General features: G+C 41.7%; 1 protein-coding gene across 3 annotated transcripts in view; it reads left to right on the forward strand.

Moving 5' to 3' along the window:
• The window catches only part of LOC130367941 (BTB/POZ domain-containing protein 2), a 120,081-nt gene extending 94,206 nt beyond the window's left edge, over positions 1 to 25,875 (forward strand). For all 3 annotated transcript variants that reach the window (XM_056570986.1, XM_056570996.1, XM_056571001.1), the window contains exons 7-9: positions 581 to 668; positions 20,203 to 20,349; positions 25,402 to 25,875. In XM_056570986.1, coding sequence (XP_056426961.1) covers positions 581 to 668; positions 20,203 to 20,349; positions 25,402 to 25,563 — 397 coding nt within the window. In that variant the 3' untranslated portion in view covers positions 25,564 to 25,875. The remainder of the gene's footprint in view (positions 1 to 580; positions 669 to 20,202; positions 20,350 to 25,401) is intronic.
• Positions 25,876 to 27,434: the final 1,559 nt, after the last annotated feature.

A 27,434-nucleotide genomic window follows, 5' to 3' on the forward strand; every position in this document is an offset into this window, starting at 1 on the left:
TTTTTTTAGAATGGCTACACTGATTTCTCAGTACCTAAAATTAAGGCCATGTAAATTTTTAGTGTGTTTATGCAAAAATGCAGCACCAATGTCTCCTATTACAAAATATTCACATGTAATCAGCGTCAAAGCAGCTCTGAAATCAGCATAAAAATTTATTTTGGATGAGATTTTTGAAAATAGCAATATCTGCTGGGAGCAAATGCCAAATGTATCCATAGAGTTCTATGATTATGGCATATACCAAGCGTGTATGCAGTGTAGTTTGCTGCACTACTCTCTCTAGTTGCATACAGTAAAACTAAATTAGATGTACAATGTGTTTTTGTAACCGTAGCTACACTTAAAGGGGTACTCCGACCATAGACATCTTATCCCCATCTAAAAGATAAGATGTGTGATCGCGGGGCGGGGGAGGGGATGTGACACCAGGGTCTCCCAAAACCTGTGTTCTGAACACCGGGGTACTGGCTGGAGATCGTGGGTGGCTGGACCCCTGCGATCTGGGATAAGATGTCACTACTTACTACTAAACTCACTACTTACTCATTGCTAATTTCATTTTATATTTTTATTTCAGGTTTTCAGTTAATCGAAGAATTTTTGTTGTTGGCTTTGCACTTTATGGTTCAATACATGGTCCAACAGACTATCAAGTAAATATTCAGGTATGAGCATTGTATTAATATGTCAAACAGACTGTTGTGAGCAGGGCCCTCACTCCTCTTTTTTGAAGTAATAATTAGTATGTAATTTTATATGTACCCTTTGAATTGTAAATTACTGCATAATATGTTCCAGAAAATAAAGGGGTTATCCACTGATAACTTTTTACAGCCTGGGCAGAACATAAAAAAATATTGGCCAGTGATAAGCTCAGCACAGTATAGGGCCCACAGAGCCCTATACAGTAATAATGTCCCCCTGTGCCTTCATATGGTCTTAATGTCTCCCTGTGCTTCCATACGTTCGTAATATCTCCCTGTGGTCCATACGGTCATAATGTCCCACTGTTCCTACATACGGTCATAATTTCCTCCTGTGCCTCCATGAAAATAGTAGGTTGCACCTATATTATTGACACATCAGACACTAGGACATTTGGAACCACAGGTCCTTATCAAGTTATTTCTGTGTGTTGAAACATCACAATGTGTTAGATGTGTCAAGTAGGACGTGATTGATTTTCACCTAGACAGATACTGTCAAAATCCTTCTTCCTTGGTATGTATCTAACCTCTGGGGATAAGAGACACATTCTGAATTGTATATCCTTAAATTTATGGACTATGGAGGCCATAATTTTCACATTTAGTGTGTTCACAATTTTATGTAAAAAAAATTCACATTTATTTTCATTTTTTTTCACATCTATATTGCTTTTAGTTTTTTTCACATACTTTTTTTGCTTTTTTTTTTAAACATATAATACAGTGCAGTACACATCTTTACTGCACTGTATTATACCTGTGAGACTTACACTGGCAAGCATAGTACAGGCCGCATGGAATTGTCTGTAGCCATGACAACGAAAGCCATTATCAGACCTCTGGGAACCGTGATTGGTCAGTCGGTAGCCAATCATGGCTACCAGCTGAGAATAGGATATTTCAATGCCGTGATTTCATATTACCCTCCAGGTGCCGTGATTGGTCAACACCAACTGACCAATCATTGCTCCCGGTGGGGAATATGAAATGGCTGCACTGTAATTTCATATTCCTTACCTGGGACAGTGATTGATTGGCACTAACAAACCAATCACAGCTCCTGGTGGGAAATATATCACTGCACTGTAATTTCATATTCCCCTGAGGGAGCTTTGATTGGTGTAGATTTGAGAGGGCATATTGCAACTAGTACGTGTAATACAATAAACCACAAAGTTTGATTCGAATTAAAGGGGTTTTACACCATAAGGTGATTTTAGAATGTACCTGCTAGACAGTAATGGACATGCTTAGGAAGGACCCATGTTTGTCTTGGAGCTAAATGGCTATGTTGTGAGAATATCACAATGCTGAGGCTATCTTTTTGTGAACTGGCCATTTCCTTTTTGAGTTCGTTACCTTAAATTACAAGTCCCATAATTCCTTGTTTGTAAGTGTGAGGTCACTTTTCTCCCACCCACATATTTGCCACCCCACCAATTAAAACACGCCTGTGCTCCCTTCAATACAATAGACCAGTGTTTTCTGACCAGGGGGCCTTCAGATTTTTTGCTAAACTACAATTCACTGCAGAATGATCTCCTTCCTATCCAGCTGTCGCTCCACCCATTGAAACAATGACAGGCTCCCTCTGAACACCTGACTAGTGATGTAATGTCTCAGGCCGCACTGCAACCTTGGAAAACCTGAGACACTTATTTTGTATGCTGTTAAAAATAAACATTGGGGCCAAAATAGCGGAAGAATTGTGAGGCCACCATGAAACACAGGTACAGGCACTATATTATAAATTACACTATATTATATATTATGAACTACACTAACAAAAAAAAATCCTGGAATTCCCCTTTAAATATACATTTTGAGATGAAAAACTGTTCATTAGACTCAGACTTTATTTCTTGTGTGTCAAAAAGAGAAATTTATTAAAGCCAAACATAGTCATACATTGTATACAGGAGATACAATGGATACAATAATTTTTCATTAAAGAACAATAACCAATGAGAACATCAAATGGTGTCGACCACCGCTCATAAAGGAGAATAATAATAATAAAAAAATAAAAAAAAGGGAGGGGGGTGAAACATGGAGAAGGAGGAGTGGAGGAGTCGTTGCCTAACCTAAAATAAAGGGCTTTGGCATAACCATTATCAAAAAGAATAAAGTTTTGTTGTCAAGCATAAGGGAGAACATAGGACAAGCATTTCACAAAGAGAGGTAATATGTCATATCTGGGGCATGAGAAGAGGAAGTCCATGGAACCCAGACCTTAAAGAACTCAGCGTTTTTCAGTTTTTGCATTTTCATTTTTCCTCCTTACCTTTTAAAAAATCATAACCCTTTCAATTTTCCACCTAAAAATCCTTATTATGGCTTATTTTTTGCATCACCAATACTACTTTGTAGTGACATTAGTCATTTTACCCAAATGTAATTTTATGGCGAAACAGAAAAAAAAAACATTGTGCGACAAAATTGAAGAAAAAAACGCCATTTTGTAACTTCTGGGGGCTTCCGTTTCTAAGCAGTGCATTTTTCGGTACAAATTACACCTTAATTTTCTTCTGTAGGTCCATACGGTTAAAATGATACCCTACTTATATAGGTTTGATTTTGTCGTACTTCTAAAAAAAAAATCATAACTACATGCAGGAAAATGTATACGTTGAAAAATCTCCTCTTCTGACCCCTATAACTTTATTTTTCCACGTATGGGGCGGTTTGAGGCTAATTTTTTGCGCCGTGATCTGAAGTTTTTATCGGTACCATTTTTGTTTTGATCAGACTTTATCGCTTTTTATTCATTTTTTTATTATATAAAAAGTGACCAAAAATACGCTATTTTGGAATTTGGAATTTTTTATTTACGTGTACGCCATTGACCATGCGGTTTAATTAACAATATATTTTTATAGTTCGGACATTTACGATACCACATGTTTGTTTATTTACACAGTTTTTTTTTTTCCTTTTATGGGAAAAACTTTCAGACTTTTATTAGGGAAGGGGTTAAATCACTTAATAAATCATATTAACACTTTTTTTTTTCATTTTTTTTTTTTTTGTAGTGTTATAGCTCCGATAGGGAGCTATAACACTGCACACACTGATCTTTTACACTGATCACTGGCATGTATAAACATGCCATTGATCAGTGTTATCGGCGCTTGACTGCTCCTGCCTGGATCTCAGGCACGGAGCAGTCATTCGTTGATCGGACACAGAGGAGGCAGGTAGGGATTCTCCCGGTGTCCAGTAAGATGGTCGGGATGCCGCTATTTCATCGCAGCGGTCCCGAAAAGCCCGACTGAGCTGCCGGGATACTTTCAGTTTCACTTCAGATGCGGCGGTCAACTTTGATCGCTGCGTCTGAAGGGTTAATACAATGCATCACCGCGATCGGTGATGTCCGGTATTAGCCGCAGGTCCCGGTGCATTGCCGTAGAATGAGATTTGCCATAGAATGAGATGGTCCACCTACATCACATCCTATTGGCTCACTCTTGTCACGTGACATATTTAAACATCACGCATCGATGCGCACAGCAGTGTCAGTTTGGCTATCACAGGGAGAGGATCTCCTCTCCCTGTGATAGCTGAAGCTGCACGGAGCTCTCATGGCCTCTGTGGCCCTACAGAAGCTCACACATTTACGCAGCTCATATACATTTACTCTATCATTACATGTACTGTTGATCCACAGCGCTATCGGGATCCCGATGCCCGATGGCGCTGTCATCAGTGTGCGTCCCCGCGAGCGCCCCACGCCCGCAGCTCTACTCCACGTCCCCGCGCAGCTCTACTCCCCGTCCCCCCGCAGCTCTACTCCCCGTCCCCCGTAGCTCTACTCCCCGTCCCCTGTTAACGCTCAGGGAGCGATCCACAGCGCTATCGGGATCCCTATGCCCGATGGCGCTGTCATCAGTGTGCGTCCCCTCTACTCTCTGTCCCGTTAACGCTCAGGGAGCGGGGAACAGAAAGTAGAGCATCGGGCGCAGGTAAAGTAGTACTGCGCATGCGCAGCACTATGCGAATAACTTAACCTGCGCCCGATGCTCTACTTTCTGTTACCCGCTCCCTGAGCGTTAACGGGACGGGGAGTAGAGCTGCGGGCGTGGGGCGCTCGCGGGGACGCACACTGATGACAGCGCCATCGGGCATAGGGATCCTGATAGCGCTGTGGATCGCTCCCTGAGCGTTAACAGGGGACGGGGAGTAGAGCTGCGGGGGGACGGGGAGTAGAGCTGCGGGGGGACGGGGAGTAGAGCTGCGTGGGGACGGGGAGTAGAGCTGCGGGCGTGGGGCGCTCGCGGGGATGCACACTGACAGCGCCATCGGGCATTGGGATCGATAGCGCTGTGGATCAACAGTACATGTAATAATAGAGTAAATGTATATGAGGCAGCCGTATGAGCTGCGTAAATGTGTGAACTTCTGTCGGGTCACAGAGGCCATGAGAGCTCCGTGCAGCTTCAGCTATCACAGGGAGAGGAGATCCTCTCCCTGTGATAGCCAAACTGACACTGCTGTGCGCATCGATGCGTGACGTTTAAATATGTCACGTGACAAGAGTGAGCCAATAGGATGTGATGGAGGCGGACCATCTCATTCTATGGCAAATCTCATTCTACGGCAATGCACCGGCCATTGATGGTCTACGGGACCGACGCGATATGACACGGGGTCACCGCATGACCCCGCATTATTATATTACGGGAGCAGGCACAGGACTTAGGGGTTAAATAGATCCATTGTGTCAGCACAAATGGCTTTTAACTTTTCCGACAACATAATGAAATTAATCCGGGAGATCACAGCTGCAAGGGATAAATCTGGGGAGCGACATTTAGATGCCACATGGATTCTTGCCACCAGAGGGATAAATTGAATCAAGCAAAATAGTGCAGATGTGACTCCAGTAGGCCTATGGCCCAACAGACAAACTGCCGGGTCCATAGGGCACTGCCTGGACGTTATTGAGGAAATTAGGTCCATCACTTCTTGCCAGAAGGCCGTGACCCTAGGGCACGACCACCAGGTGTGGAGCACGGAACCCACATCCGAGCATCCCCTAAAACAGAGAGGGGAGACGGAAGGGTAGATTATATGTAATCTGGCAGGGACATAATAGGAGCGTTGCAAAATTTTTAAGGCAGTTTCAGTGAGAGCTACCTGCCAGCTCCCTTTACTGAGCTGGGCACAATATTCATGCCATTTAGAGATGGGTAAAGTGATCTGGAGACCCTCTTCCCATTGCGACATAAAGGTCTGTTTTTCATCTTTCGGTGGGGCATTAAAGGAGGAGTAGAGAATAGACAATGAACCTGGACTTAATGGGGAGTACAGGGCCATAGTTTCAAAGGACGTGGAGTCCAGGACAACATCCTGGGGAGCGAAGGAAAGAAAATACTTGAGGAAGAAATTGATGTCTACAGGGACTTTCTCTTCCAATTATAGCCCTCCTCCTACTGAATCCTTTAGAATCTCTCACCAAGAAGTTGTGGACCGTAGTCAAGTTGTGCCTGGTCCACCACGAGAAATCAAAGCTTCGGAGGCCCTTGGGGAACAATGGGTTAGCAAAGAGAGGGATAGCAGGAGAGATAGGAGATTGTAAAGAAAGCTTAAATCGTACAGACCGCCACAAAAGAAGAGAATAAAGCGAGACCATAGCTTGTGCAGGGACAAAAGAAGCAACAGGCCCAGAGAGCCACATGAAAGAACAGAAAGAATATGGATAGAGTAAATAGTTTTTCAATGATACACACCTAGGAAAGGAAGAGGGAGCATTACAGAGAAGAAGCTGAGCAAGTGTAGCAGGACGAAAGTAGAGAAGAAATTAGGGGTCGAGAGGAGTAGGACCATGCAGAAGTTCTGACTTGTATCTTTTCACAACCAGGCCTGATAAGGTTGAAAAGCGGTCCAGGACTGCAAATAGGTTGGGGAGGGAAATAAGTGGCTTCGTAAGGGTGAGTAAGAAATCATCCACGAACAGGTTCACCTTATACACGGATCATCCGATAGTCACCCCTGCAATTACAGGGTTGTCACAGAGCATCTTCGCCAGGGGCTCTATAGCTAAAGCGAACAAAGCACCCCGAAACACCCCTGGCGAGTCTCCCGCTCAATCTTAATTGGGGAGAGGTCCATCTGGACCTGGGGCTTTGCCTTGTTTCAAGTCGAAATTGCTTCAGAGACCTCTTCAGGAGAGACAGGAGCATTAAGAGCATCTCTAGTATAAGGGGGGATTGAGGGAAGGGAGAAAGTCAGCGATAGCGAGATGAGGGTACAGTGGCGGTCTCCTTGTACAAAGAGGAATAGAATGAATGACATCATATATGCGGGATGGATCTGACTTGGGTACCTCTGGTCTAAGTTGTATGCTATGGACCCTATTTTGTTTCGGTTTCTGTTTGAGCATGGACGCCAACAAACGGTCAGGCTTATTAGCCCATTTATAGTATGTGGCTTGAGTCCATCTCAACGCCTTCTCCGTATGTTCTGTAAGCACTGCGTTTGTAATTTCATTGTCCGCAGCGCCTGTAGAAGATAAGAAGTAGGATTGTGTTGGTGAGCAATGGCTAGTCTCGCTAGTTTATTCTCTAAAGTAGCCTGTATCTTTTTACGTTCTCTCCACAACTTAGAAGCCATAGCAATCATTTTACCTCTAACATAGGCCTTTTGGGCCATCCAGATCCATCTCACATCCGAGGCCTCCAAAGTTTTATTGGTAAAATAATCGGAAAGGTCCAATTCGAGTTGTGTTCGAAGGTGTGGGCTACAGAGAAGTGATTCATTGAGACGCCAGGTGAATGGCGTACTACACTTACTCCCAAACTGAAAACATGCTAATACCATATCGTGGTCAGACCAAGCACAGTGAATTGGACGAGCATAAAGAAGATGAGATAAAGAGATGGTGTTGGTGGGTATCCAATCTATGCGGGTGTAAAGATTGTGGGCTGGTCAGTAATATGTGTACCCTCATTGAGCCAGGTTATGTTCCCTCCAAGTGTCAGAGAGTTCATTACCTAGAAAGGTTTTAAGCAGGAGCCTGTGTTGAGCTCCAGAAAGTCTAAATAAAGCACTACTTGATCTGTCCAGAACTCCATTGAAGACCATTTTAAAGTCCCTGCACCATATCAGACGGCCGTATGAGAGAGTTTCAAGTTTGGATGCTACTTGGGTGAAAAACGTAAGGGGATCCTCATTAGGTGCATAGGTATTAATAATACATAGTTTTGTCTCGAGGTAGAGCCCCTCCAGAATGAGATAGCGACCATCTGGATCTACATGGGAGTTCTGGACAGGAAATGAAAATGCATTATTAAGAAGCAGCACCACTCCTCTAGATTTGGTGGCAAAGGAAGCCATAAAGCAGCGATTAAATTTAGAGTGGAGGAACTTGGAGTAAGACTGCGTAGTGAAGTGAGATTCTAAGAGCGCTATAACATCAGGGTTATGTTTAAGGAAGTCTTGAAAGGCATTTTTCCTCTTCACTGGTAAAAATTCCTTCCCAACTCCAAATATGGCAATCAGAATAGATCCCTGGATCAACCTTCTGTCCCTATAAATCTGGAATGCATAACCTGTAGTGTTGTTATTCTCCAAAAATGCATCCAGACCCCTTTTAAATTATTTTAGAGTTCACCATGACCACCTCCTCCTGGAGAGAATTCCACAGTCTCACTGCTCTTACAGTAAAGAATCCCCATCTGTGCTGGTGTAGAAACCTTCTTTCATCTAAATGTAGAGGATGCCCCCTTGTAATAGATACAGTCCTAGGTACAAATAGATCATGGAAGAGATCTCTGTAAGGGACCCTGATATATTTATACATAGTTATAGGTCTCCTCTAAGCCGCCTTTTTTCTAAACTAAATAACCATAATTATGATAATTCTGGTATGTGGAGGTACATGCTTAAACTAAAGAAATAAATTCTGATTCTAACAGACTTTTTTAAAGTTTTCTATCTCAAAACATATTTCATGCAAATCAGACTTTGTTAGTTTATTGTATTACATGCACAAGTTTCAAGCTGCCATATGTTGGCTCTAGAACAAGAAAATTGAAATTGCGCATATCAGAACACATTGCAGGGGCTAAAATAATGGAACATGTTCAGACATGCGCTCTCGAGCGCTTCAAAACACTTTCAGGATCAACACAATGGTATCATCTCTTCCAAGTGGTGGGGATAGAAAAAAAAACTAACTCCTTACATGAAAGGCTTTTTGGATTATTAAAATGTGGTTCTCATTGACCATGGGGATGAATTATAGAAATATTAATGGCTGCTTTTACAATAATGGGTCCAGCAGTAAGGACCAAAATAATAATGTGAACAAAACTCCCAAAGAAATTAGTGAAAAGACAGATCTTGCACTAGTAATAAGGCAAGAAAGGGGAGAAACTAAAACTTAGCTTTTACTGATTATAGATAAAAAATCAAATAACAAAACCAAGTGTAACCAAGTGTGTAGACCAAAGTCTAAAAATGGCCGAATATATTCAAAAGAAGGCTATAACAGTCCTTCCATGGATATAATTAGTGAACAATGGTTATCCGGGAGCTAAAAATCCAGCCTCACCATGGATAACTCTAAAGAATAGTATCAAGAATTATACACCTCAACATAAGGATGCCCAATGCGTTTCTGTCACAATATAGTGACGTCATCAGGGGTAAAGCTTATGTAGTGGCCGAACTAGTGTGGTGCTATAATGCAAAAAAAGCCACACACTTATGTTCAGTCCAAGAACTTAGTGTTACATGTGAAAATTACTACTCAATCATAGTATATCCAGGGGGGATGGCAGCCCATGATATCAGGCATGCCTTTTTAAATCTTAATGAAAAAACTCAGCCAGATGGATATATGATTCAGCCGCGAGACCACAGGAACCTATAGAGGAGAAGAAGAAAGATACACATATTGTATATACACTTCATAGTACTCGTTCCTGCAAAAGAAAATCCTCCCCATATTTTATGCATTTACTCACAGCCTTCCATGGGCATGTCAGATTACCTAAAAGGAAAAAATGCAAAAAAGATCCCATTCAGCCAATTGATCCTACTATAGGGGAGGCAAGGCTAGGGATAGGGGTGAAAACCGCTCAGCGGGGTACTCACGGTCTCTATTTTTTCGGCACATATGCGGTGCAGCGCGTACCTGCATTAGCAGGGAGCCGGACTGTTCGGCTTCAGAGCGCTGTCAACTCGTGTCAGCGGCGTCTGACGTAATATCCACTTCCATTGCTGTGCCGCGTCAGAGCGGTCACACCCTCGTCTGACGTCAGTAGGGAGGGGCGTGGCCCTGTGCTCCGAGCCGCACTCGGTCCAGCAAAAGAAGATACAAAGTAAAACAGTGATTTCTGGCACTCAGTACATAGAGTCCCGTCACTCGAAAACACCCATAGCATATCTAATTGTATCAAAACACCGAACCCACAGTCACAACCATAGTGGTAAGTGGATAGGGTGTTAGATAAATTGTATCTGACCATTCCGCCTAGGAGTAGGGCTAAGAGCTAGAATAGGGTCGTATAGGTCCCTAGGCCCCGCTATCTCCACACTCATCTTCCCCTTAGGGACTCCCTCTTCACCACCCCTCACCTCAATACATATAGGGAGTCATCCCTATAGCCCTTTATCAGTGTCTCCTCCAGATTTAATTTTTTGTCCCCTCTCTTCTGAGTGTGCCCTATTGAGAACTATCATATTCCTCATTTACTGATTAATAGAATATCTCCCTTGGGCAAAAGACTATCACTGATGGAGATATTTTAAGGATACAACCAGGACAACATCTTTGGGTTATTATTTGCCACGATAATCAGTGGCTAAGTGTCCCATTTAGTGTAGGGATACGTTGCGATTCTAACCACCTCTTTGTATCCTTATATTAATACTTCCATTGGGCCCACTGAATAACTTTTTCCTTTTTGCTACCTAATTACTATTATTAATATTTTTTCCAACTTGTATAAATCATCATCTATACAATTTATCTAACACCCTATCCACTTACCACTATGGTTGTGACTGTGGGTTCGGTGTTTTGATACAATTAGATATGCTATGGGTGTTTTCGAGTGACGGGACTCTATGTACTGAGTGCCAGAAATCACTGTTTTACTTTGTATCTTCTTTTGCTGGACCGAGTGCGGCTCGGAGCACAGGGCCACGCCCCTCCCTACTGACGTCAGACGGGGGTGTGACCGCTCTGACGCGGCACAGCAATGGAAGTGGATATTACGTCAGACGCCGCTGACACGAGTTGACAGCGCTCTGAAGCCGAACAGTCCGGCTCCCTGCTAATGCAGGTACGCGCTGCACCGCATATGTGCCGAAAAAATAGAGACCGTGAGTACCCCGCTGAGCGGTTTTCACCCCTATCCCTAGCCTTGCCTCCCCTATAGTAGGATCAATTTGCTGAATGGGATCTTTTTTGCATTTTTTCCTTTTAGGTAATCTGACATGCCCATGGAAGGCTGTGAGTAAATGCATAAAATATGGGGAGGATTTTCTTTTGCAGGAACGAGTACTATGAAGTGTATATACAATATGTGTATCTTTCTTCTTCTCCTCTATAGGTTCCTGTGGTCTCGCGGCTGAATCATATATCCATCTGGCTGGGTTTTTTCATTAAGATTTAAAAAGGCATGCCTGATATCATGGGCTGCCATCCCCCCTGGATATACTATGATTGAGTAGTAATTTTCACATGTAACACTAAGTTCTTGGACTGAACATAAGTGTGTGGCTTTTTTTGCATTATAGCACCACACTAGTTCGGCCACTACATAAGCTTTACCCCTGATGACGTCACTATATTGTGACAGAAACGCGTTGGGCATCCTTATGTTGAGGTGTATAATTCTTGATACTATTCTTTAGAGTTATCCATGGTGAGGCTGGATTTTTAGCTCCCGGATAACCATTGTTCACTAATTATATCCATGGAAGGACTGTTATAGCCTTCTTTTGAATATATTCGGCCATTTTTAGACTTTGGTCTACACACTTGGTTACACTTGGTTTTGTTATTTGATTTTTTATCTATAATCAGTAAAAGCTAAGTTTTAGTTTCTCCCCTTTCTTGCCTTATTACTAGTGCAAGATCTGTCTTTTGATGAATTATAGAACCAATATCATGCTTTTTTATTTGTCATTTAATGTACAGATTCTTGATATTAATATGAGGTTTTTCTTCCCTTAATTAGTTTTTTTATATCAGTATTTTCAGCTTTGGACTATTAGGCAGATTTGCTTGTTTGGTTTTGATAGGGTTAACGTGAGGATGTTCATGGGTCAGAGAGAAGGGTGTGTGTTTAGTTAACTTGGTTTTCTATTTATATGGCGTATTATTTCTTGTAAGGTAAACCTTGAAAAAGGGTAACCCTAAAACCCCACCTGCCTATAGGAGCTGCACATGGAGGTAACCGTCATACTGGACATTTAACCTCACAGATGTTGCATACTGCAGGAACTGCAGCATCTGGGGACTTAGACTTAGGGAGGGGGCTTTTTTTTTTTTAAACCACCACCCCACAACTTGATTGGTGGTTGCTGAAGGATTGTCATGGCACAATCAGATGCACGCTCTTTTGAGCTCAGTTTATACAATGCAGGTGCCAGCTGCCATCAGAAGAGGACATTTACCATAAGTATTTGGTGATCTCTGATGCCAGTCACTTAACCCTTTAAATTCTATGGTTGCCTGAAATTGCCCACACACTCAGTGTTTTGATCAATCGCCCAGACAGTTCAGTTGCAGGCTGCAGATCGGTTACCAATGCAGCTTGGAGTCCTCTATGGTTTCCATGTAAATGCTATAAAAAGTGATTCCCCCACCCCCCCCAGTGGTTAACAGTTTCCAGTAGCTGTTTCTTACTTTTATTTATAAGAACCTACTTATTTTTCTTTTAATCACCAGTTTTTCCTTTTTTTTTGGATGACATTTTAGGGCTTCAGAACCAGTTACCAGGTTTCAACATACAATCGTTGAAACCTGGAGTTCAGGTTTCAACTTACAATCGTTGCCCTCAAACCAATTAATATTGTAACTTGAGGGACTACTGTATGTATAGACACAGACATATAATATATGGATAGATACACACGTATATGTGTACACTGTAGATATATACACACATTTATTTATTCATTTATTTTTTAGTAGTTAAAGGGGTAGTCCAGGGCTGAAAAACTTATCCCCTATCCTAAGGATAGGGGATAAGATTCAGATTACGGGGCCCTGGCTCGCTGGCCAGATAGCAGGTGTCGACCACAGCACGAAGCGGCGTCCGACACGCCCCGTCAATACATCGCTATGGCAGAGCCGGAGATTGCCAAAGGCAGTGCTCCGGCTCTGCCATAGAGTTGTATTGAGAGGGCATGTCAGCCACCTCTTCCTGCGGTGGTCAACACGCCGCCTTCCTGCGGACTGCCTTGGCCCCGTACAGGAGATCGCAGGGAGCCCCAGCGGTCGCCCCCCCCCCTCGCGATCTGAAAGTTATCCGCTATCCTTAGGATAGGTGATAAGTTTTTCAGCACTGGATATCTCCTTTAAGCAGAACAAAAACTAAATAAACTGGAATTGGGTAATTCTACATACATCCATATATATCGTGAGAAATATATGCAACATAGTTCATAAGGTTCAAAAAAGACCATCAAGTTCAATCTATAGGTCTACTGTTTGGATCAGGATGAAGGCAAAAAAAAAACAAAAAACTGCCCCATACCAGGGGTGAAAATTCCTTTCCGACTCTAAATATGGAAATCAGAATGAATTCCTCAATCAACGTTCTATCCACATAAATTTAGTGTCTATACTTTGTAATATTATCCTCCAGAAATGCATCCAGGCTGCTTTTGAACTCTTTACCACTTTCTCTAGCAAACAGTTCCATAGTCTCACTGTACTTCCAGTAAAGAACCCCCATCTGTGCTGGTGTAGAAACCTTCTTTCCTCTAGACATAGGGAATGCCCCCTTGTTTAGATACAGTCCTGGGTATAAATGGACCATGGGAGAGATTTCTGTATTGCCCGCCGATCTATTTATAAGTAACCCTAATTTTACTAACCTCCTTGGTTACTGTAGTCTTTAAATCCTCTCCAGCTTCACTATGCCTCGGATGCCCAAAACTGTACACAGTATTTTCATGTGTTGTCTGATTTGTATGTTTTTCCATTAAGCACATATACCCAGCCTGGATTTCTCCATCCATGTGCATAACCTCATCTGCCACTTCTTAGCCCAAGCCTCCAACCTAGACAGATTCATTGGTAACAGTGCACAGTCCTCTATCGTGTTAACCGATTTACACAGTTTAGTATTATCCGCAAAGCTTGAAACTTTACTATACAATCCCTCTACAAGGTTATTGATAAATATATTGACCTCTTAAAGGAAATCTGTCAGTAATATCACCCGCTCTAAACCTGTCACACAGGCTTGTAGTGCGGGTGATGCTAATTAAAACGGTACTCAGTACCGGTAGTCGCCTAGCAGTTCCGCTGTAAATCGCATCTTTCTATTTATGCTAATGAGGGCATTAGGGCATGGGCGGAGCTCAGATCCGAGCTGGGGCATGCTGACGTCATCTTCGCCGGGAGTCCGCTCCGCCCAGCTCATCAATATTCATATCCCCCCTCCCTACTCCTTCGCCCGTGTTAATGAACGGCGCATGCATCGCTTACTGTGTACTCCGGAAGCGGCGTTCCCCTCGGCTTCACTGCCTCAGCCATCTTTCATAAGTAAGAAGCCGGGCGGGGGGGGGGGGGGCGGGCATGTATGGTGCGAACTCCCGTCTCGATCCACTGCAGAGGTAGCCGGAGGGCTTATCTCTCCTGCCTGCCTGTCCATGGCTTTGAGATTGATAGAGCCTCTCTTCAGCAGGCTCTATCAATTGAGCCCAGAGCACACCGATCAATGCAGTTCTATGGAACTGTGTTCATCTGATTGAGGAATCTGATTCCTCCTTTAAAGGGGACCAACAAACCTTTTTTTTTTTTTTTTTATAAAAGTTTAACCCACATATATTAACCCCTTCCATATCAAAAGTTTAAATCACCCCCTCCCCCTTTGCCCAAATGCCATGTAAACATAATAAAAATAAACATATTTGGTATCACCGCGTGGGCAATTGTCTGAACAGTTAAAATTTAACTTGTACAGTGTACCGCATAAAAAAAAAAAAAAACAGAATTGCGTTTTTTTTTTTTTATCACATCAAACCCCAGAAAAAATGAAGTTATAAGCGATCAAAAAGATCACAATGGTACCGATAAAAACTACAGATCATGGTGCAGAAAATGAGCCCTCACATAGAGCCCGGTAAACAAAAAATAAAAAAGTTGTTGTCACAAAATAACAATTAAATTTTTTTCCCCCTAAAGTTTAGAATTTCCTAAAATTAATAAACCATGATGATAACTACCCAAATTTGGTATTTTAATCATGCTAACCTAAAGTATTAAGATAACATGTTTGGCTGCACAGTGAATGGTGTAAAAAAAAGAAAATCCCCCAAATTGGCTATATTTTGCTAATTAGCTAAATTTTTTATTTTTTTTTTATTATCTTTTTATTTCACCTCACATAAATAATTTTTTTTCCCATTTTGGAGCATATGCTATGGAAAAATTAAGGAAAATATTACAAAGTACAATTTGTCCCGCAAAAAAATATTTGAAAAAAATAAGAGTTATAACAACGAAAATTAACCTGGTCCTTAACCTGTTGGCCCTCTTCCCGTTCCTGGGGTTTGAAGCGTGCTCACGTGCTGATCACCCATTAAACCCGGTGGGTCCTGACTGCTATCAGCAGCCAGAACCCAGGGTTAATGCTGGGCATCACCGATCAGGCATTAACCCTTTAGACGCTGCAATCAAAGTTGATTGCGGCATCTAAACCGAAAGTTAAAGTATCCCAGCAGCTCAACGGAGCTGATCAGGACCATCGCGGTGAAAACGTGATGTCCCGATCAGCTGAGAGGATGGTGGGAGGACTCTTACCTGCCTCCTCGCTGTTCGATTGGTGATCTGTTACTCCCAGGCTGGAGCAGCAGAGCACCAATAACACTAATCAATGCTATGCTATGGCATAGCAGTGATCACTATATGCAATCAAATATTGCAGGTTATAAAAGAAAATTAGTTTAAAAAAAAAGTTTATAAAAATTAATCAACCCCTGCCTAATAAAAGTTTGAATCCCCCCTTTTTATAGGGGTCAGAAGATGACAATTTTAAACATAATTATTTTGGTGCATGTAGTTATAATTTTTTTTAAGGTAGCAAAATAAAATAAAACCTACATAACTTGGATATCATTGTAACCACATGGACCTACAGAATAAAGATAAGGTGTCATTTTTTCTGAAAAGTGCACTGCGTAGAAACTGAAGCCCCCAAAACTTACAAAATGGCGTTTATTTTTTTTATTTCAGCCCACAAATGAGTAATTTTTTTTTTGTTTTGCCACAGATTGTTATAAAATAAGTGATGTAATTAGAAAGTACAATTGGTGACGCAAAAAACAAGCCCTTATATGGCTCTGTAAGTGCAAAATTGAAAGCGTTATGATTGTTAGAAGGGGAGGAGGAAAAAACGAAAGTGTAAAAAACTAAAATTGGCTCACTTAGAAGACTACCATGCTGCTTGCCTATTAGATCAAGCCAAGCATTGGTGGATAAACAATAAAGACAAACCTTGGGTGTCCCTAGAATCACAATGTGCTCCATCCATGTCCCTTAAATCTCGAATGTTACTGACTCTTAGAGGAGGTTCTCCTCCTCCTTCCCACCTCTCTGTAATCACGGCTACTGATGTAACTTGGGCAATGGCGTTGAAACAAAATCTTCATAAAATTCCAAGCCTCGTGTCCAACATATCAGTAGACTATATACAATCCCAGATCCCCCACATTGATCTCGATTCTTGGAAGTCCAAGGGCATTAACTCCGCAAAAGATCTGATCTGTCCAGCGGGTGATGTGCATTTTCCATCTCTTCGAGAAAAATTCTGCCTCCCACATGTAGAGTTTTACAAAGGCCTCCAACTCCGTAGCTTGCTTACTCCATCCTTTTTTACAAAGCATAGCATCCCTAGAGATTACCTACCTTTTCTTGACAGCGCGCCCACTAGCAAGGGTGGTATCACGTTTTTTTACAATCTACTAAGTAATCGATCGGACATGACTAAACAGCATTACATGACAAAATGGAAGACAGACCTTCCTTCATAAGAAATTCTCCTTGGACCAATGGAGGAAAGCTTTTAAGTATACACGTACATGTTTTCGAGCTACAAACCACCAGGAAGCGATTGCAAAAACCACATTTAGATGGTACTATACCCCATCTAGATTGCACTTAATAGACCCCTCATGCTCAAATCTCTGCTGGAGGGATTGTGGAGCCACGGGAACTTTACTACATCTGCTATGGACTTGCCCTCACCTACATACACTTTGGACGGGTGTTAACTTATAAACCGACTGACAAGATCCCAGACGCCCTTACAACCTGAGACCACACTGTTACTCATTGACTTGGACTTGTTCCCCCCACGGATCAGGACCCCCGTCGCACATATTCTCATGTCTACAAAATTACTTATAACCAAGTCATATTGGTGGTCCAACACTTACATGGCTACTGATGTCTCTGGCATCCCTATATCAGTTTTCCATCTCCTCTTATTACATGCTTGATAATATGTCATGACGGTTATCTGTATATGCACTTGCTTGTGAACAGGCCGTTTTATGACTTGTTTATGTTAGACGAATTGCCTTTATCTGACATGTTCTTGTAAGGCCCCAATCTGGCCAAATGCTGTACTTTTTCTTGTTTATTACAAAATAAAAAAAATTCAGAATAAAAAAAAAAAAAAAAAAAAAAAAATTGGCATCATCCTTAAGGTCAAAATGGGCTTCATCCTTAACCCCTTAAGGACCCGGGGTTTTTCCGTTTTTGCATTTTCCTTTTTTCCTCCTAACCTTTAAAAAATCATAACTCTTTCAATTTTGCACCTAAAAATTCTTATGATGGCTTATTTTTTGTGCCACCAATTCTACTTTGTAATGACATCAGTCATTTTACCCAAAAATCTACGGCGAAACGGAAAAAAATTATCATTGTGAGACAAAATAAAAAATAAAAAAAATAAAAAAACGCCATTTTGTAACTTTCGGGGGATTCCGTTTCTACACTGTACATAAAAATGACACCTGATATTTATTCTGTAGGTCCATACAATTAAAATGATACCCTACTTATGTAGGTTTGATTTTGTCGTACTTCTGGAAAAAATCATAACTACATGCAGGAAAATGTATACGTTTAAAATTGTCATCTTCTGACCCCTATAACTTTTTTATTTTTCCGCGTATGGGGCTGTATGAGGGCTCATTTTTTGCGCCGTGATCTATAGTTTTTCGCGGTAACATTTTTGTATTGATTGGACTTTTTGATCACTTTTTATTCATTTTTTCATTAAATAAAAAGTGCCCAAAAATACACTATTTTGGACTTTGGAATTTTTTTGCGCATACGCCATTGACCGTGCGGTTTAATTAATATATTTTTTAGAATTCGGACATTTCCACATGCGGCGATACCACATATGTTTATTTTTATTTATACTGTGTTTTTTTCTTAAATGGGAGAAGGTTTTTATTAGGGAAGGGGTTAAATGATCTTAACTTTTCTTTTTTTTTTTTTTGCAGTGTTATAGCTCCCATAGGGGGCTATAACACTGCACACACTGATCTTTTACATCGTTCAGTGGTTTCTCATCGGAAACCATTGATGGATGAGTCTGCTGCTTGACTGCTCATGCCTGGATCTCAGGCACTGAGCAGTCATTCGGCGATCGGACAGCAATGAGGCAGGTAGGGACCCTCCAGTTGTCCTGTAAGCTGTTCTGGATGCCGCAGCGATCCCGAACAGCTCCTGGAGCTAACCGGCAATGTTTTAGTTTCACTTTAGACGCAGCGATCAACTTTCAACGCCACGTCTAAAGGGTTAATAGCGCAATGTGCCGCACGCTATTAGCCACGGGTCCCGGACGTTGCTATAGAACGGGAGCACACTCATGACGTACTTGTACGTCATGGGTCCTATAAGTGTTAAAGGGTAAAAGAGAATAGGTGAAAACTGACCCCTGTGGTATCTTGTGTGTAATATGCTATGCCATACTGGGAATAATTGATTTCTGACATACACCACCCAAATAAGGCTAAAGTAACAATAAAGGGACACTGACAGCTGGTTCACCCATACTAAACCCAATACACCGGGTTGTACCGTGGGTCAATCAAATTAAAGTAACGTATCACTCACCTGGATTATTGCTGCCATTACAGGGATATACAGTGTGTTAGCCTCCATTGCAAATATGTAAATAACCTGCTTTGCACAATGGAGACAGGAGCCGGCATACCCAGCATTCCTGCCTCCTTCCCTTCTGCTCCGATCTCCTTAATATTCATAGGACCACCTTCGCCCATGTGAGTGCGAAGTGGGCGGGCATATCGGAGCAGAGGGGAAGGAGGCAGGAATTTCTGTCTTTAATTTTAATGGGGCACTCTACCCCAGACATCCTAAGATGTCTGATCGCAGGGGTCCCGCCGCTGGGACCCCCTGCAGTCTCTGCTGCAGCACCCCAGTCATCCGGTGCATGAAGCGAACTTTGCTCTGTGCCAGATGACTAGCGGCACTGGAGGCTTGTGACGTCAGTCATTTTATCCCTTTTGGATAGGAGATAAGTTGTCTAGGGGTGGAGAACCCCTTTACTGAGTACCTGTCACCAAATACAACTTTTACTACAGTGTTCCTTGTGTAATTAGCAGAAACTTTCCCTTTCACTTGCTTTTAAAATTATCAACAGAAATATGTTTAAAATGTCATATAAAAAAAAAGGCTACTAGGTGGCTCTGTTCTGTTCCCTGCCACAATTAATACAGTGAGTTTGGTCTCCTCCCGGCCTTGCAAGACGAAAGGTATGATACAGAGCTTTTTAAAGCTCTGAAATTTTTGTTTAAGGGCCAGAGGGGTGTTGGGAGTAGCTAGGGTACATAGCCTGAAGTAGTTTAGAACTGTTTATTTGGTGACTTAAGCACTACTTTTCTAATATTCTTGTCTTTTAAAGCAAACATAAAGTGATGGCTGAATTCTCATCCACACAGCAAATCTACGTAATGTATTGTGCAGTGCTATCATGGGACATGGTTAAAGAAAGGATTTGACTGTGTGAAATCAAAGGTAATGTGTGTGGCCTTATTCCGAATCCTGCAAGTTGGATCTCATTTAGGGCCATATGCATAAGTTGTTAGGTGGCCGAAATAAAGTGGCTGTTTGTTAACTATCAAATCCTGATAGCCTAGCACTAAATAATGTGTTAATAGAGGTTCTTTGCTTTTACATATATCTGTAGCGCATGATACCTGTTTCATAATACATTAAGATTGAAAAATCTACCATTGTTAATAATTTTCCTTGTTTTCCTTTAAGATTATTCACACAGATAGCAATACAGTGCTTGGACAGAATGACACAGGATTCAGCTGTGATGGTTCTTCTAGCACATTTAGGGTAATGTTTAAAGAACCAGTGGAAATTCTACCCAACGTTAACTACACTGCGTGTGCAACGCTAAAGGTATGTCATACACCAAATGTCATGTTCTGCTGTTTCTTGTTTTTAAAATGTCATGCAATGTTATATCTGTAGCTTTTCATTTGCATAGTCTAGATGGATATTATATTTTATGCATTTTAAAGGGAATCAATCACCAGGTTTATTCTGCCTATTCTGAGGACAGCATATTTATGGACATTACATTGTTCCAATGATGTATTACTTGGTTTTATGCAGCCTATGTTTTCAAATATTATTTTTTATTTAGAATATTGCAGTACTCCTGCTAATAGTGTGCATGTAGTCTTGTATAGACAAGTCATTGTCAATGGTGGGGGGGGGGGGGGCGGAGGCAGAGGCAGAGGGTAGGGTGGGTTTGCTGAGGCTAAAAGAGAAAAAAAAGCTACCACAGCACTACAGAGAGTACGTTTTGGTAGTACCTTGCTGCCTTTATCAAGGTGGCATGGTACTGCTGAAACCATACTTTTTTTTTTGGTTAGCAGTAAAGCTCTTTGTAGCTTTTTTTTAGCATTCTATACTTGTCTAGTGCTGCAGAATTTTGTTCTTTTCCTTTTGGATTTGGTAGGACCTAGAAGGTTAAAGAAGTCTGCAGGGGGGGATAAGTTTTAGATCGCAGAGTTCCGAGCGCTGGGATTCCCTGTATTCTCCTATATGGGGACCTGGCTATCCCCAGGAGCAGTGTGTCATGACCCCCAGCTGTCAGACCACATCCCCCCCCTTCCTCCCGTATTATAAAGCTTACTCCCCTTTCTACTGATAGGGTATATGTTTTTTGGCATGGGACTTCTCCTTTAAGGCCTGGCACTGGCAAGGGATTAAATGCATATGCCAATAATATTTATCTGAATTGAACATATATGGTGCTGATTTAATTTACTTTGTACAGTGGTCCCCTGACATACGATGGCCCCGACATACGAATGTTTCAACATACGATAGCCTTTCAGAGCCCATCGTATGTTGAAGGCAGCATCAACATACAATGCTGCTGTGTGTTGGGGCCATCGTTAAAACGGCTATCTGGCAGCGCTGACAGCTTCAGCAGCCGCCAGATAGCCGTTTAATGTACCCCGTTCTGCCTCGGTACCAAATGAAAGGAGGCTTCTTGGCCGCCATTCCGCCCTGGCCCCTGACTGTGCCTCTTCTGCGGCTGTCTTCGGTAGTGCAGACAGCAGGGAGGCTTCCTGGCTGACGTAGCAGCCTGTCCAGGCTGACTGCAGCATGGCCGGACGGCTGTGCTGTCAGTCAGCATTAAGGAGTACTTTAGGTGGTGGGTGTAGGAGCGGGAGACGGGACCAGGAGGCAGAGACTAAAGCCGCTCTGTCTCTGGCTCCCACTGGTGGGCGCTGATTGGCTCTGGCTCCGTGTATCCCTGTCGCCCCTGCAGGAGCCGGAGACTCAATGATACCCACCTGCCAGAGTCCTCTAGACATCAAGAAATGGCGTAAAGATACTACGGTCGCGTAAAGACGTCAGAAACCTTAGGCCCGGCGTCAGGATGTGTGAAGCCGGCCCTATGGACGTACTGCACGGCAGCCATATCCATACATCATAGATGTCATCTGGGGGATGTGCTTCAGTTTAAACTACCCCCTTGGGCCTGGTGCAAGCAGGCGCAGGCTGAGGATACAGCACTGTCATTCCTTCAGGTATTTACAACACACACAATACATTAATGTTTCCCAACCAGTGTGCCTCCAGCAGTTGCAAAACTACAACTCCCAGCATGCTCAGACAGTCAATGGCTGTACAGGCAAGCTGGGAGTTGTAGTTATGCAACAGCTGGAGGCACACTGATTTGTTAAACACTCCCATACACTCAACATACAATTGTCGTCCCGGAACCAATTACCAGTTTTCCATAGAGATGTGTTTTGGACGTGTTCCAAGTGACCGCTCTATGTACTGCTCCAAATTAGGAGAAAACATGCTGACACTCATTGGGTCAAAGCAGTTCTCTGATTTATTGTATAGCATACACACAAGATATATCCTTCAGCAGAGCAGAGCACATTGTATAAGCATTCTAATTGGTTAGCTACTTTACGTAAGCATTGCATCATATTCTCTCTGTGCCAAAAGGGGATGGTACCACAGGGTGTAATACAGGATGTAACCTCCATTTTAGAAGAATGATCTCAACATACAACGGTTCCAGAACCAATTACCAGTTTTCCATAGAGTTATGCTCTCAACATACAATGGTTTCAACATACAATGGTCCTCCTGGAACCAATTAATATTGTATGTTGAGGGACCACTGTATTTACTTGGATTCCTTATGTAGAAGAAAGTGACTTAGACTGCTTAAAACAATGTAAACAATGAAAGGACATTGACTGCTAGAAACAATGTAAGTAATAGTTCTATTTAGGATTGTTTCACACATGCCATTTTGGTGCACTTTTTAAAGCTGATCCTTGGAGTGGATTAAAAAATGGGATTTCTTATAGACCTTATTTCACTTTATTTCATTCCCAGAAATAGCTTAAAAAACTGCATGAGAGATGCAGAATGCAAAATAGCATGCAAGAAACAACCCTAGAATGTCCTCTGTCACTAGTTTATGATGCTCCTATATAAAATGTAGATAAGCAACACAACCTATTCACATGTATTCAAAATGCATGGTGCAAAAGCGGATTCTAGAGCTTTGGCAGGAGCTCCAACTTCAATACAGCTAATAGATCTCTCTGCAGCACACAGAATTAGTAAAAAAATTTCTTTATTACATCAAAAAAGTGTCAACAGCAAGCAACGTTCAACCAGCTCACCTGGTCATTAAAATGACATTCATGTGTTAATCCATCCATATAAAGTGACTGGTGCTCAATCAGTACATATAATATAAAAATAGACATTATAAAATAGCTCTGCAGATACGTTTACATGATAGGGTGCTCATCTGTAACTTATATACAATTATTATTAAGGGGAGGGGAATCATACACTTACCGGATGATCAGTGTTATTCATTCACCTCCATTACCACGTTAGGGTGGTGTGTAATTTAGTGCACCTGCGTGCGCTCACCATGGGACATTACCAAGTACAGGAAATGATCACAGCCAATTGGCTATAAACCCCCATAAATTGCCCTATTTTAAAAGCTGCCCACCTCAAAGTATTTAAAAGGACATTTAGGAAGCATATTAACTCTTGATGTTTTTACAGAAATTAAATTAGATGGAATTTAAAAATGGCTCAGGTGAGTTTAAATGGGTGAGCTGTGGAAGGAGTCTCCTTTCACTGCTCACCCATTTAAATTTACCTGAGCCACGATCCTGTATGCATGACTAAGGGGGCGTGCGCCTGAAACGTAGCGCTGCAGGTTTGTACCAGTTTCTCTCTCCATCTGACCGAGGTATGTGCTTTATCCATCTTGCTATATGGAATCCTCTATATCTTACATCATTAAACGTGAAATGTGATACTGAAGAATAAATAAGAATACATTGGAGTTATTTCCGAGTAACTGGTGTCAGAAGTTCTATAAGTTCTATATTGTTTTATCTGTCTGCTGATTAACATGCCTTGATAACTGTGTTGGAAGATATTGCTGTGGAGGTCCGTAGAGCCCGACTATCAAGGACGTTGCTTATTACAGTCTAGCAAGTGTGCGCAAATGGTAACTTCTGTGGATGTTATAACATCTTCATTGTACCATTCTGGGTACGCGTGACACTTAAATCTATCTTAAATCTATTTTTATTCCAATTTTTTTAAAGAAAGAATGAATAATAAAATCTATTGTGCCATAGTTTTTCTTTTTTTTTTTTTTTTTAGGTTGTCCGTATATTGACAAAGCTTGTTTATTCTGCAGGTTGCCCCAACTACAGAGATGCATAATTTATTGACTTTTTAATAGTTTGACATTTACAGCATGAAAACTATTTTGTCGAAGAATCATATGCGTCACCATATTCTGAGAGTCGTAACTTTTAGATTTTTTTTCTAGTTTTTTTCTTTTCATAACTTCACTAGCAGAGTTGTGTGTAGGTGCTTGTTTTTTAAGGATAATTTTGTTTTTAATAGTACTATATTACTTTTTATTTTTTACAGAGGTGGGATTAACAAAAAGTAGTAAAACATTATTTTTTTTTAAATATATGTGTGAGTTAAATGTGCATATATGTGTAATGTGTTCGGTGTCCACTACCTTCCACCCAACCCTGTGTGTGTGTGTGTTATGGTGCTTGGCCACAGGTAAACATATAAAAAAAAAATGATACTTACCTAGCCCAGGACCCCCCGTTGGTCTTCAGCTGATCTTGCTCTCCTGTTAGTGATCTGATGTCTTCTGGTTGCAGGGCTTTTATGCTTAGCCAATCAATGACTCAGTGGGAAGGTCCTGCAACCAGCTGCTTGTCTCGGAAGAAGGAAACAGAACACTCCAGGACCACTCTGAGGATAACAGGATCAGTTTTTAGTACTTCCAAACCTTGTCCCCCACACTAACTAACTATTCTCTACACCTTTATGCCGGACAGTCGGCAGGATGTTTAAAAATCCGACCAATCTCCACAGCTCGGTAGTAATGCAATCAGGTGATAGACTTGCATGTGCAACAATCTCTACCCTTGCAAATGTGGTGGATAGTTAACTATATGTGTACAAAGTTTCATCGAAATATCTCCAACCATTTTTGAAGTTATGCTGGAACATACTTACATGTGTTGATTTTTATGGCTTCCATCAACATCGGTATAGGGTATCGATGGAAAACAGAGGTTGCCCTCTCCCTCTGTCATCCTGTTAGATGCTGTGGTCACACTGACCGCAGCATCTAAAGAATTAAGTGTTTTATTAGGAGACAGCCTGGTCATCTGTATGTTTAAAATAAAAATGTGTCCACTGGACAACCCCTTTTAACAGCTATTTAATGTAGTTTAAAGCTCGTAGCAACAAATAGAGCAGAAAATTTTCTTTTAAGACCAACATGTGAAACGCCGCCTCCCAATGTCTTTTCCTTTCCCTTACAAACATAAAAAAATAAAATGTAAGAATAAAAAGTAATATTTATATTAATAATTTTCAAAATTTTTATTTTAGGGTCCAGACTCGCACTATGGTACAAAAGGACTACGCAAAGTTATCCATGAATCTCCGACTACTGGTGCAAAGACATGCTTTACGTTTTGTTATGCAGCTGGTAATAACAATGGGACTTCAGTTGAGGATGGACAGATTCCTGAAATTATATTCTACACATAAGCTGCTCCTATTCAGATGATATAAGATTGTTGCTGCATCACATTTTATATCAAAAGGGGTAGTAACAAAAGACTTGATTGTGTGCCTAGCATAGGACGTTTTCAGTTGGGAAAGTGTGGACTGCATTATGAGACCTTTGTGGACTGCATCTACTGCCGTATTTCCCATATTTAGCAAGTCTTCAGCACTTGGCATGGCTAATAAACATCGTTCACCCTTACCTCATCTCAATCAGAGACATGTTAAATGCCAAAAACTACCTTCGTCATTCTGTGCCACTTAAATAAATTATGGTTTATGTAAGTAGTAATACTACAGCATTTGTGTGGATGATATGTTTTAGGATTCAAATATTGTGAGGAAACTTAAAGGGGTATTCCGGCTTTAGACATTTTATCCCCTATCCAAAGGATAGGGGATAAGATGTCTTATCATGGGGGGCCCGCCGCTGGGACCCCCCCGCGATCTCTCTGTAGCACCCGCATTATGTGCGGAGCTGCGTCTCCAGGCTCGGAAACCGGAAGTTTGGATACGGGATAAAATGTCTCTAAGGCCGGAATACCCCTTTTAAATTATTATAAATTTTTTTTTTAAACATTGTAGTATATAATAGCAGAATAAACAGAACTTTTTCTAAATTCCTAGAAGAGACAGGATGTACCTGTATGCCCTGGCTGCCTGGAACTTGTCGCACTAGGACGTACATGTACACCCTGAGTCTTATTACAACTATGAAGCAAGTGCAGGAGCTGCGCTTGCTTCATTGACCGATCATGCTGATGCCTGCCATTAACCCTTCATATGCCATGAGCATTACTGATCAAAGCATCTGAAGCATAATGGGATCTTTGAGAGACAAGATGGCTGCCGGAGCTCTACTCTCCAGCATCACGGCCACTCCGGCAATCTTCTATGGTCTGCCTTCTGGTAGACCATAGAAGTAGATTGCCAATATATCTAATCAGTGCTATACCTATGCATAGCAATGAACAGCAATGACAATTAATAGATTGCTATAAATAGTCCCCTGTGAGGACTTGAAAATGTGAATGAGCCCCTCCCCAATAAAAAAAATGTAACCCCCCCTCCCATTTTACAAATGAAAAAAAATACATGAATAAATTTATTTGGCATCACTGCATGCAGAAATGCCTGAACTATTAAAATATAAAGTTAATGATCCTGTACGGTGAACAGCGTGAATCGTATTGACCCACAAAATAAAGATTGTCAGTTTTACTGTTAAGTGCAATGTGTAAAAAAGAAAACCCCAAAAGTTGCTAAATTGGGGTTTTCTTTTTAATTTTCTACCACAAATAATATTTTTGAAATGTTGCACTCACCACTTAGTAGTTGCAAAAGGTTATTCCATCTTTATTGAAGAATCACACAGTACATTTAGTGCAGAAGGGAAGGGAGGAAGACAGACATCAGCTCCTTAGTAACTGACTGAGTGCGACGGGCCGTATCATGGTAACAACTGCTTGATCACGCTGCTCAGTAAGGGGATGCCGCCGACTTATATACGCGGGGCAATGAGAATTGGGCGGGAGAAATAGGATATCTGGGGTAAAGGGTGTAGGTGAAGCACCACGCAGATGTGCTTATAGGTGTACTAGGAGGTGGGGTTAACTATGACACATGCCGAGACCTAACAATCTAACGGTCATGCGCGGCTTAGTAGTGGATGCGTGTCAGCAAAGGTTATGGAAAATGAATGGAGAAGAGGCAGGGCTGCTAGTGCATGATGCTTTCCGGGACCTGGTGATCTATTGGTCACTGTCGGCTAGTATTATGCGTGTATGCAGGTAAGTGTGCAAATGTTATGAATGAATTGAGGCAGTTGAGAGAGAAAGCAGTAGTTGTGAGTA

This window comes from Hyla sarda, chromosome 1 (genome assembly GCF_029499605.1).
Source record: "Hyla sarda isolate aHylSar1 chromosome 1, aHylSar1.hap1, whole genome shotgun sequence".
NCBI lineage: Eukaryota > Metazoa > Chordata > Amphibia > Anura > Hylidae > Hyla > Hyla sarda.